The 12,039-nt window shown below is 47.7% G+C and overlaps 1 protein-coding gene and 1 pseudogene across 1 annotated transcript; both read right to left on the bottom strand.

Moving 5' to 3' along the window:
- Nucleotides 1–3,249: 3,249 nt before the first annotated feature.
- LOC147461487 (uncharacterized) lies at nt 3,250–3,795 on the bottom strand (annotated as a pseudogene).
- A 3,079-nt stretch (nt 3,796–6,874) lies between these two features.
- LOC147461486 (uncharacterized) lies at nt 6,875–8,990 on the bottom strand. The gene is made up of 2 exons (XM_086501056.1): nt 7,038–8,990; nt 6,875–6,922 (listed from the first exon to the last, which is right to left on the bottom strand). Exons 1-2 carry the CDS (start codon nt 8,988–8,990, stop codon nt 6,875–6,877), a joined length of 2,001 nt encoding a protein of 666 aa, XP_086357182.1.
- Nucleotides 8,991–12,039: the final 3,049 nt, after the last annotated feature.

Here is a 12,039-nt window from a genome sequence, read left to right as displayed (position 1 = left end):
ACATTTTATGATATCTTTTTTATGTGAAATGCGAGAAAAAAAAACCCTTCTGTTGTACTCACGTGATAGTCGCATAAATATTAAGTGACCCCCCCCCCCCCCCCCTCCCCCCTAGAAATTTGAAGGGCTTGAAGGGTGTCCTTGGTGAGACGGAGTCCTCTCTCTCTCTCTCTCTCTCTCGTGTCCACGTGCATGTACACGGACATACATGCAATACGACTCTCTCTCTCTCTCTCTCTCTCTCTCTCTCTCTCTCTCTCAATAGCATGGATAACTACTCCTTCATTTGTATGTATTTTCTCAAAATGAAACTACCTCAAGTCGACACCACACGAGTTGTTTTTTTTTTTTTCAATCTCTTTAAAGAAATAAAAACTTTCAAAATTATATATGTCAATATTGGTCTTTAAAAAAAACTCTTGAAAAAAAAAACCAAATATATCTTCAAAGATTAAATTCTCATTAAATAATAAAATCTCCACTAAATTTATCTCCTTTTTGTTATGTGCATTTTAACCGGTACATTTATTCTTTGTAGATGAGAAAGTGTTTGACTTTCTAGCACTGGAGCGCTTTCTGCTGCTAAAGAAAAAGAAATTCTTTTGATTTTACATTGTGACAAAAGCTGAAAAGCTTCTTACAATCTTACTCTCATTTTTGCATTTTAGAAAGGTTTTCTCTTAAGTGAAGCTATGAGTGACACATGGAGGGTCTCTCTTTCCTTGAAAAATTTAAGCTGCATTATAAAGAGTATAGATATTGGTAGATGCATTTTGTGGCTTTGAGGGGAAAAGTAGAGGTGTTGGTACGTGAGAGAGGGACACGAGAAGGAGAGAGAGCAAGAGAGTGATTTTATGTTGTAATTTTTTTTGGTGTTGGCACGTGACAAAGAGAGAGAGACAGGGGGAGAGAGCAAGAGAGTGATTTTATGCTACAATTTTTTTATTTTTTAGTGAGCTTTAACCTCGTAGCAGAGCAGATAGGGGTGCAAGGATGGGCGCTTCGAGATTTTTTGCTCCTTGGTTGTGATGGTATCTGACAAGCCTACGATGCAGATGGCAAAGTGAGGGAGGGATGGCACGCACATAGAGAGAGAGAGAGAGAGAGAGAGAGAGAGAGAGAGAGAGAGAGAGAAACATCCATCAATGTTCAAGAAAAATGTGTCTCAGCCTAATATCATATTTTCAATTTCAAAAATGTCGGTTGAGCAGAAGCGGAAAAGGACAAATTCTGCCTCAAAACAGAGAAAAATAGCGTAAAAATCCAAAAAAAAGACATGATTTTCTAAAATCTCCTCTTGACAAATTTAACGAAAACAAATTGTGTGTTTGGAAAAATGATTTTTCCCGAACACTGCATCCCATGCATCCATTTGTCTTAGATGGGTTTGAGGAAGTTTAATATCGTGTCGGTTTAAATTTTAAAAATGTCGATTGAGGGGAAGTACAAAAGGAGAAATTATGTCCCAAAAAAGAGAAAAATAAGTATAAAAACCCCAAAAATAAAGCTAATTTTCTAACATTTATCTTTGGCAAATTCAAGGAAAGAGGCATTGTATGGGTAGAGGCCGTGTGTGTGTGTGTGTGTGTCAGTGTGTGTGTGTGTGTGTGTGTGTGTGTGTGTGTGAGAGAGAGAGAGAGAGAGAGAGAGAGAGAGAGAGAGAGACATGACGTGTGTCAGCAACAACGCCAAGTAGAGAGATACTTATGCTATGCAAGCAACAAGAGAACTAGCTATGTGGGTGGGTGCTTCAAGATCCCTGCAAAGCAATAAAGCAAAGTTGTTATGCTGCACTGAGGAGTGAAGAAGGGCCAAGCTGAGAGAACCGCCTATCATGCAGTTAGGCAAGTTTGACGTCGTGGAGCAGAGGGAGGACGAGCACGTGATTTTGTGGAGCTGGCCAGATTCCCATGAAGGATAAGCAAAAAGCAGGGTAGATGGAACATGTATGGACGGACGGGGAAGAGAGAGAGAGAGAGAGAGAGAGAGAGAGAGAGAGAGAGAGATGCCATCTCGTCGCTTCTTGGTGATGCGCAAGCGTAGAATACCCCTCTGAGTATGCTATCCTAGGCATGCCCATTCGCCTCCTTTTAGGAGCAGGCGCCGCTAGTTTGTGGAGTGAGAGAGTTCCCATGGTGGGTCTGAGGGCAGGGCCAAAGGGATGCATAATATGTGGGAACTACTATGTGTTTTTTTAATATAATTCTATCATTTTGCAAAACACATCGTGCTTGTACTATTGACAAAATCATTAAACAAAATCTCACGAAGATTCCACAAATTAAAGTTCTATTTCAAGGCATGTTATCAGTGTTCTGTAGCCCCCTTGATCCCTTGTCCTACTCTGTTACACCACTCTATGTCCTCCCCAACCCTAAGTACTCACAAACCACAGTTGTAGTCATGTCCTGTGTCACCCTCCACCCCCTATCCTACTATCGGAGTTCCCGTCTAGTCCACTCGATTTGTGGCATCGTCCCAAGCCTCGACACTCGCGACAGAGAGAGACTCCTTCATAAAGCTGGCGCTACTGGTCTGCGCCGCCGCTGTGAGAGAGAGAGAGAGAGAGAGAGAGAGAGAGAGAGTTTCACAATGCACCGCAGCAAATTCGCAGGGCATTAAGAAGCACACATAGATAGAGAGAGAAAGAGACGGCCGCACAGTGCCGCTTTGCACCCCCTATTCATGCTTCACTTATTATCCAGCAAAATCCTTCTCCCTTGCCTTCGCTACTAATCTGCCATCAACTAGCACGGAGACTTTCCTGATCATGAGAGACTGCCTCGCAATGAAGAGAGAGAGAGAGAGAGAGAGAGAGAGAGAGATCCTCGCGGACGCATTCATTCAACACTCCTTCCTCCCTCTGTTTGGGCCTCATCCTCTTCAGCAAAGTGCAAGATTGCCTTAACAGCTGCACTGCTGATCCTGCCCCCCAAAATTCCGAGGGTATGTAGCTACCATGCCTTGGATCACCAGGACCCTCTTGTTACGGGACCCTGAAGAGCGGCCCGTAAATGGAACTTAGGGGTTGCGCGCGTTCGTCGATCCTTCACCTGAACACAAGTTAGCCGACTTCACAACAAGTTGAGCAAGTATTTCAAAGGGACGCGCGAGACAAGATTGTTGAAACAAGCCCGTGACGGGCGCTTTGTATTGATTCAAAAAGTTGATTACAAAAGGGACGGAGGCCTCTCCAGCGCCTCTGAAGACTGGGTTAACCTAACTCCAACCTAGAATGGGTAAATGGTTTTATGGACGTGAGGACTGCCACCCCGGCTCCGGTTGAACAACCGGCCCCCTCTTGGCTACCCCGGCAGGATGCGCACGGTTCACCAAGAGTGGAGTACTACTCCCTTATAAGTCCTTTAATTCGGGGCTCTCACGCAAACCACCCAAGCCCCATGGCCTTGAGGTAGAAATCCCTCTCAAGGAGTCACCGTCGGTCCCGTCCAGGAGCCGCGGTTCCAAAATCTGATCAAAATGCCGAAACGGCCCCGCGGTTGCGTCCCGGGCCGTTTTGGTCCACGGGACCCCCGGGGACCCGGCCACGGCCCAAGCGGGGCTCTTACTTGCATAGAGTCTCTCCGGGGCTCCCGGAGTCATGTTTTGTTCACAGGAGCGACGGGTCCACGAGTCGTCAAATCGGCCCGCGGGGAGCATGGCCGCGGAGATGGGCAATTCACCAAACGGGGCCTCGGTCCCCCTCAAGTGCCGTCCACGGTGAGAAGTTAGGTTAGCGGGAGTTAGGTTAGAAATGGGAACGTGGACCGCCGGGCCGCATGAGGGACAGCCCATGTGGGGGCGCTAGGGGCAAGGAGGGACCGCCGGCACGCATGGGAAAAAGTTCCCTCTCACGAGGATCCCAACATTCTCCCCCCCCTCAAGGAACTTGACGTCCTCGTCAAGATTGTAAAGCATTTGACCACATAATGCATACATCGCATAATTGTCGCATAATTGTCGCATAACGCATCTTTATTCTGCTGAAAACTGAGCATAACTGTACTGACAAACTACTGCATCCTATACTACTTGCTGTACATGGTTGTGGTCTTCTATGCCCTAGGCATGTGTTTGAGGTCCGGAATCCTGTAGTACCGAAGCAACAACTGTTTATCCATTGCAATTACTCGATCTTCTGGCACCCAAGTGCAATCTGACATTGGCCGCCCTCTCCACTTGACATAGAACTCTAGGTTGTTGCGCCTGAAACGGTGTTTGATGATAATTTCTGGCTCAAAGGGGTTTACTCCTTTGTCTAGTAGGGGGACATGGCGGCCATATTTCCCATCAACCTGAAATCGTTTGAGCAAGCTGATGTGAAAAACATTGTGGATCTTGACGTTGGAAGGTAGCTCCAGCTTGTAGGAGACGTTGTTCAAATCTTGCAGTACCCGGTATGGGCCATAGAAGCGGTGGTTGAATTTGGGTGTTAAGTTTTCGGGAAGGTTGATGTTCTGGGCACTTACCAGCACCAAATCACCCTTCTAAAAGAACTCTGTTCGTGCTTTTTCGTTATGTCTGGCTACATACTTATCTTTGTACTTCATCAAGTGCTTTCTGGCTACATCCAAACGTTTCTGCCAAGCCGTCAAAAACTGCTCAGCATCCTGATCTTCTGCATGCATAGTGCCCGACGCAAGCGCCATGGGCGTAATCACCTCTTTTCCTGTGGCTAGTTCAAACGGGGTGTATCCTGTCCCCGAGTGCACACTGCTATTGTACTGAAACTCAAGGACTTCCAGAAAGTCTGCCCAATCCTTTTGATCTGCTTGGACATAGCAACGGATGTAATCTTCGATGCCTTGATTGATTCGCTCGGTCTGCCCATCTGTTTGGGGGTGATAGGCCGAAGAAAACCTGAGTTGTGTGCCTAGGAGCTTGAATAACTCCCGCCACATGTCGCTTAAGAATCGCCCATCGCGATCCGAAACAATGGCCAGTGGGAGTCCGTGATTCTTGAAGACATGCTTGAAGAAAAGCCGCGCCGTCTGGTAGGCTGTGAGGGGCGGCTTTGCGGGAATGAAGTGCGCCTGCTTTGAAAAGTAGTCCACGATCACGAAGATGGTAGTGAATCCGTGGCTTTCGGGTAAGTCGACAATGAAGTCCATGCTTATCACATCCCAGGGGCGAGATGGTGTAGGCATAGACATCAAAAGCCCTGCTGGCTTTATTCGTTGTGCCTTGACTAGCTGGCAAGTTGGGCACGTTCTTACATATTCCACCACATCTTCCTGCATCTTTGGCCAGAAAAAGTGACGGCTTAGCCTGTCAAAGGATCTCTTTTGCCCACCGTGTCCTGCAACTTTGCAGTCGTGGGTTTCCCAAAGTAGTTTTGCTTTGAGTGTAGGATCATCTGGTACATACACGCGGTTATGGGCATACCATAGCCCATCCCGCAGGTCGAACAGCCCCACGGAAGTCTTGCCTTGTCGCCAACTCTGCATCATCTGTAATACTGCGGGGTCTGTCTTACTGGCCTCGCGGATCTGGTCCAGTACTTCATCACTGCTTATTATGCTGACTGCATTCACCTCGGGCATGCGACTGAGGGCATCTGGCATTGCATTCTGCTTACCCGGTTTATGTATAATTTCTATGTTATATTCTGCTAGCTGATCTTGCCACCGACTCTGTTTGTGAGAGAGCTTAGGTTGTGTCTGGAAATACTTCAGAGAAACATTATCTGTGTATACTTTAGTATGCTTGTCCAATACGTAGTGACGCCATTGGTCAAGGCAGTATACCACTGCATACATCTCCTGCTCGTGTGTAGCCCATCTCTTCTGTGGGTCTGTAAACTTCTTCGAAATGTAGGCTACTGGTCTTTCAGCTTGCATTAGTACCCCTCCCAGTGCGATGCGTGAGGCATCGGTGTGAATCTCGAATGGCTTGTCGAATTCTGGGAGTTTAAGTACCGGTAGGGAACACATCACCTGTTTGATGTGCTCAAAAGCTCGTTGGGCCTCATCTGTCCACTTGAACGCTAGCGAACCCTTGGTGGTGTCTGTTATGGGGGCCATGATCTTCGAAAAGTCTTTGATGGACTTTCGGCAATACTGAGTGAAACCCACGAACTCGCGTACCTATGTAACTGTTCGGGGGGCAGGCCAGTTCACCACGGCCTCAATCTTTTTAGGATCCACACGAATTCCATTTGTAGTGACCAAGAAGCCCAAGAATTCCACTTCCTGTACTGCGAAGACGCACTTTTCCAGTTTCGCGTACCACTTGCATTCTCTGAGTCTGCGGAGCACCTGTCGCACATGCTCCACGTGCTCTTCAAAAGTTTTGCTGTAGATTAGCAGGTCATCCAGGTACACAATGAGGAATTCATCCAGCATGTCGCCGAAATCTGTATCCATTCCAGCTGAGAAGGTCGCTACTCCATTGGTGAGGCCAAAGGGAAGCACTAGCCATTCGTGAGCTCCATACCGTGACCTGAAAGCTGTCTTGTGCACATCTTCATCCACAATCCGAATCTGGTGGTATCCTGATCGCAGATCGACCTTAGTGAAGTATTTTGCCCCTGCCAACCTGTCTGTTAGATCATCCATGTGCGGCAGAGGGTACCTGTTCCGGATGGTTATTTTATTCAGGGCTCTGTAGTCGACGCAGAGCCTGGATGAGCCGTCCTTCTTTGTGACAAAAAGCACCGGGGCCCCGTAAGGGGACTTGTTGGGCCTGATAAAACCTGCTTCAAGTAGTTCTCCTAGTTGCTTCTTTAGTTCTTGTAGTTGTGTGGCATCCATTCAATAGGGTGGACGGGCTGGCGGCGAATGGCCAGGCACTAGTTCGATCTTGTGATCCACTGCTCGCTTAGGTGGGAGCCCAGCTGGAAGCTGCGGCGGTACCACGTCCTTGAATTCTTCAATCACTTTGATGATACGACTATCCCCGATAGTGCACTCCTCATCTGAATCTGCTAGTGTTATTTTCATCACACAGCAGTGAACCTGGGCCCCTTGTTTGAGAGCCTTCTCTGCTTGCTTTGGTGAGATCCACATTGAGTCTGGGACGAGGTCATCCCAGCTAACTCGGGTCTTCCCTTTTTCCGTTTTCGTCGGCGTTGGTGTCTTAGTTTGAGCTGCGTTCACCTGCCCTCGGGCTTGAGGTGGCACGTAAGGTTGTGATTGCGGCGGAGCTTTTTCTTGAGTAGTCTTGCGGGCAGGAGGCGTGTCCATAGGTCGGATGATCGGGACAATCACCCCCTTACCATTCATGTCCAGCATCAGTTGATTCATGCCCTTGGCATACAACCCCATCACGTAGGAGTCATACCAGGCCAGGCCAAACATCATGTCGTAGGAATCCATGGGCACGACGATGAAGTCCACTTTGGCTCGCCATTCACCTACTTGGACCGCCACGTCGTAAGCCATCGCGGTGTTCGAGTCTTTGCCTTGTACGAAGCCCACTGAGATGCTTCGTCCTCCTCCGGGCTTGCAGGTCTTTACTCCCAAGCGTTTGGCACACGATGGTGAGATGAAGTTGTGACTCGCTCCCGAGTCGAGCATCGCCAATTGTGACTGCCCGTTGATCACCGTCTTGACATACATATTTGGGATCGGTTTGATACGAGCTGCTAGGCAGTGTAGAGAAGCTTTGATGGCTCCTACACGGACCGTCCCTTCGGTAGACTCTTTGTTTCCACTTTCAGACTCTTGCTCCGTGATCTCAGTGATCTGCACTTGTGAAGATCCTGTCCTGTCAGCGTGGGTCTCATTGGCCCAAGCGGAGTGAGCTCGAGACTGAGAGCTAGCTTTGTGACAATCATTATCCCAGTGAGGACCCCCACAGTTACGGCATGGGCGGGAAGGATTCGCCCTCCAAGGCAGCGTCCGCTGAGGGACCCCTCCAGGCTGGTTCACCGAGAAGTTCCTGCTACTCGACGAGCCGCTGTAGCTGCTTGGCGCATTGTTGCGGAAGTTCCCGTACAGTCGGGGCTGGTTTGACAAGCTGCCTGCGGGCTCGCTCCTTTGGGGCCCAGCTGAAGACTGATTTTTGTTCGAGTTGGAAGGGGTATGCCCACTTCCCCCAGACTTTGAGTTGGTGGCCCCCTTTCGGCGCAAGTCTGAGTCCACTAGCCTTTCTGCCATGGCCAGCGCCGCCATGTAGTCGACCGGATTCTGCTTTTCGATCTCCCTACGGGCCCAATATTTTAGCCCATAGAGGAAACCATGGAGTCTCACTCTCTCCCAAGTCATCTGTTCCACTTTCAGCATGGACTGCCTGTATTTGGACACATACTCCTGCAGCTTGCTTTCGCCTTGGGTGATGGTCCTCCATTCGTCCAAGTGTCTGAAGTCTTCATTCTTCGGAACGAAGTAGTCCCGCATCTCAGCCTTGAGGCGGGTCCATGGCATGTAGGGGTTTTTCCTCTCTTCTAAGAGGAACCAACTGTAAGCGTCCTCTGCTAAGAAATGAGACACCACGGATGTCCATAAATGTTCTTCCATTTTGCTTGTGCGGTAGAAGCTCTCTGTGTCGCGGATCCATTTCTCCAGTATCATTGAGTCCCGTTGACCCGAGTAGGGAGTGGGTTTGATGGGCTTGAAACTCCCCATCCCATCACTCCCACTCGCGGGAGCTCCCGACGTGCTTGCCGGCCCTTTTCCTTTGTCTGCTGTGGCATTCTGAGCATTCAGTAGACTTACCTGTACGAGCTGTTGAACCAGCGCGGCTTGAGACTCTAGTATAGCCTCCCACCTTTCCATTCTGTCATTGCGGGGAGGGTCGTTCCTCTCCCCATGAAATGAGTCTCCATCTGCGTGACTCATTTCGTTGGGTGACGAAGGCGCGGACTCAAACTCTGGCCCGGCTTCGCTGATAGGGTCTAGGCGTTGTAATCTCCCTTGAGAACGTATCCACCTGGAATACTCCCAAGAGTCAATCACACCGTCCGCTGCGATTTCTTCTAATCTTGCGGCGGGTAGGGGAGTGCTACTGGAGTCACTTTCGGCGGGTCTTTGTCCCCCTCTGTTAGGCATAGACCAGCTTTTGAATTTCTAGCTCTGATACCAAGTGTTACGGGACCCTCAAGAGCGGCCCGTAAATGGAACTTAGGGGCCGCGCGCGTTCGCCGATCCTTCACCTGAACACAAGTTAGCCGACTTCACAACAAGTTGAGCAAGTATTTCAAAGGGACGCGCGAGACAAGATTGTTGAAACAAGCCCGTGACGGGCGCTTTGTATTGATTCAAAAAGTTGATTACAAAAGGGACGGAGGCCTCTCCAGCGCCTCTGAAGACTGGGTTAACCTAACTCCAACCTAGAATGGGTAAATGGTTTTATGGACGTGAGGACTGCCACCCCGGCTCCGGTTGAACAACCGGCCCCCTCTTGGCTACCCCGGCAGGATGCGCACGGTTCACCAAGAGTGGAGTACTACTCCCTTATAAGTCCTTTAATTCGGGGCTCTCAGGCAAACCACCCAAGCCCCATGGCCTTGAGGTAGAAATCCCTCTCAAGGAGTCACCGTCGGTCCCGTCCAGGAGCCGCGGTTCCAAAATCTGATCAAAATGCCGAAACGGCCTCGCGGTTGCGTCCCGGGCCGTTTTGGTCCACGGGACCCCCGAGGACCCGGCCACGGCCCAAGCGGGGCTCTTACTTGCATAGAGTCTCTCGGGGGCTCCCGGAGTCATGTTTTGTTCACAGGAGCGACGGGTCCACGAGTCATCAAATCGGCCCGCGGGGAGCATGGCCGCGGAGATGGGCAATTCACCAAACGGGGCCTCGGTCCCCCTCAAGTGCCGTCCACGGTGAGAAGTTAGGTTAGCGGGAGTTAGGTTAGAAATGGGAACGTGGACCGCCGGGCCGCATGAGGGACAGCCCATGTGGGGGCGCTAGGGGCAAGGAGGGACTGCCGGCACGCGTGGGAAAAAGTTCCCTCTCACGAGGATCCCAACACCTCCAAGGATTGTAAGAGAATCTACCCCCTTCCTATTGTGCATCTTTGCCTTGACATATGCCACATCTCTCTCTCTCTATTCGCATCCGTTTCTCTACTACTCGTGTGACGTGTCCTAAGGCACAGATTTTGTTACGCCATCTGTCTAGAGATGCAACTCATTCAATTACCCCTAATATTTTTCCTATAGGCCTAATGTGTAGCTTTTAGACCTAATTGGAATTGGTTTTGGTCTTTTGGAGTCTATTCGGAGTCTATTCAGTCCTAGGTCCTCTGACTTTTATATTATTTCTCCAACTCTTGAATTAGATCATTTCCTCCAAAACTTTGAAGGTCATGATGTCCCATATTTCTTGAGAAGTGGCCTTGTCACGTTTGGTTCACTTTGGAGATGTTTTGAGGCGTTAGCTAAAAAATGATGCCCTGTGGCAATTTGAGAAAATGTTTTATATCCGCAACATCAATTGATCTCTACTTTTGATTCCACTTAGGTACATTGGTTGTAATACCATTGGGGAAGCTTTCTGTGAAGTCAGAATGCAATTCTAACTTCGAGAAAAAATTCAGCTTACTATCTATAGATCACCTAGCCCTCAATCAAATGGTCATACAAGCCATTGGGAATGTTTTATCAATGGTTGCTATGCCCTCCTTTAGGTTTAGTATGATTTGGTCCATAGATCCGGGAGTTATGGTTAGTTTACTCTTCGATCTTTCCCGGAAAGGTTCTGCTAATCTAGGGTTTCTTTTTAGCTACCCTGACCCGGAAGACATATACAAACAGACTTGTTAGTAAGTTACAAGCATACCCCTCATGTCTCGTGCGAGACTGTGTAGAGTAGAAGCCAGTAGGAGTGTGTGAAAGCACGCAGGCAACTAGCTCTGAAAGCTCTCTCTAGGAAGCTCAAAGTAGAAATAAAATTAGTTTTGTCCTACTTGGGCTATATATACCTGGGCTTCCTGACTCATTTTCCCTAGTTAGTCCTATTGGACTACGTAGTACACTTTCTCTTCAAAAAAATTGTCATTCAAATTCCAATCGCTCCTTCTTCAAGAAATTCATCAAATCAGGCATTGCGTCCAATTTAAGCTTTACTATTTTCAAAATCGAACAAGATTTGACATGCTCATCGTTTTCTTTTCCTAATCATTAGGGTGTCTTCATTTTTGCATCTGAGCCCGTTTACTATTTATTTTCTATTTTTGAACCCTTTTTATTATAAAATTAAAAGAAAATTACTAGAGTGATCCAAAAAATAGAAAATCAATCCAAACATGACCTAAACACACATAAACACCAAACTTGACCATATTTTTGTGGACTCCTCCATTTTGATCACTTTTTTGACCCAAAAACACAAAAAAGAGTAAAAAACACAATGATCTTTACTTCTTTGACAATATATACACTATTTACACACATGCATAGGGGTTATCATATTACATATTCCCCATTCTCTTAACTTATAAGGGCATTTTATGTTTGAGTTACAAAAACCCACACATTAACATACTAGCACTTCAAAACACTACCATTTTTCTAATCTGCTTCAAATATCCGGTTCGCATTGAGAATACTACCCTCCCCTCCTTGCTAGAGTCTTTTGAGATGACCAAATGTAGCCCAGTTTGTGAAGTGGATGGGTATTAGAGTCGTGTCTATGTATAGCTGAGGTTGGCTCTACCATGCTACTAAGGTCAATGCAATTTGAAACATTATGATGTGAAAGAGGGTGGGTCCTAAGGAGTGAGCTCAAGGGTTGGCAATGGCGAAGCATCTTATTGGTTAACTCTCTTGAAGAGTACATCTTGAAGTTATTGTGCTCATTCCTTGATAGTGGTGTGTGTACAACCCTCATCAGGGTTCTAGAATCATGTGGCATTGTAGTTGATGGGTTTTCTAGTAATGGATGAAGCTTTCGTACTCATTTGTACATCACTTTACATGGTTTTTCCTCGGGTTTCCATTTGTACACTGTGCTTTGTTTGGGCTTGGCTTCAGGTTTTTGCTTTGATTTCCACATCCATTGAGTTGGCTATAATTATGGTGTCCATCGTTGCAGCTGATAGGGAGGTGTAAGTGGTGCCTTTTTCTCAGAGTTCAACAGTTTTTTAGGCACCCAAATTTG

This window comes from Adiantum capillus-veneris, chromosome 3 (assembly GCF_014529385.1).
Source record: "Adiantum capillus-veneris isolate H3 chromosome 3, ASM1452938v2, whole genome shotgun sequence".
NCBI lineage: Eukaryota > Viridiplantae > Streptophyta > Polypodiopsida > Polypodiales > Pteridaceae > Adiantum > Adiantum capillus-veneris.
The sequence above is the reverse complement of the archived record's forward strand: the minus strand, read 5'-3'. Positions and strand labels throughout refer to the sequence as shown.

What these genes read in the sequence shown, in the direction of transcription:
- LOC147461486 (XM_086501056.1), bottom strand. Translation starts at nt 8,990, where the DNA reads ATGCCTAACAGAGGGGGACAAAGACCCGCCGAAAGTGACTCCAGTAGC. An exon ending in CGGAAAAAGGGAAGACCCGA is followed by an intron (nt 6,923 to 7,037) that starts GTTAGCTGGGAT and finishes TAACACTAGCAG; the next exon opens with ATTCAGATGAGGAGTGCACT.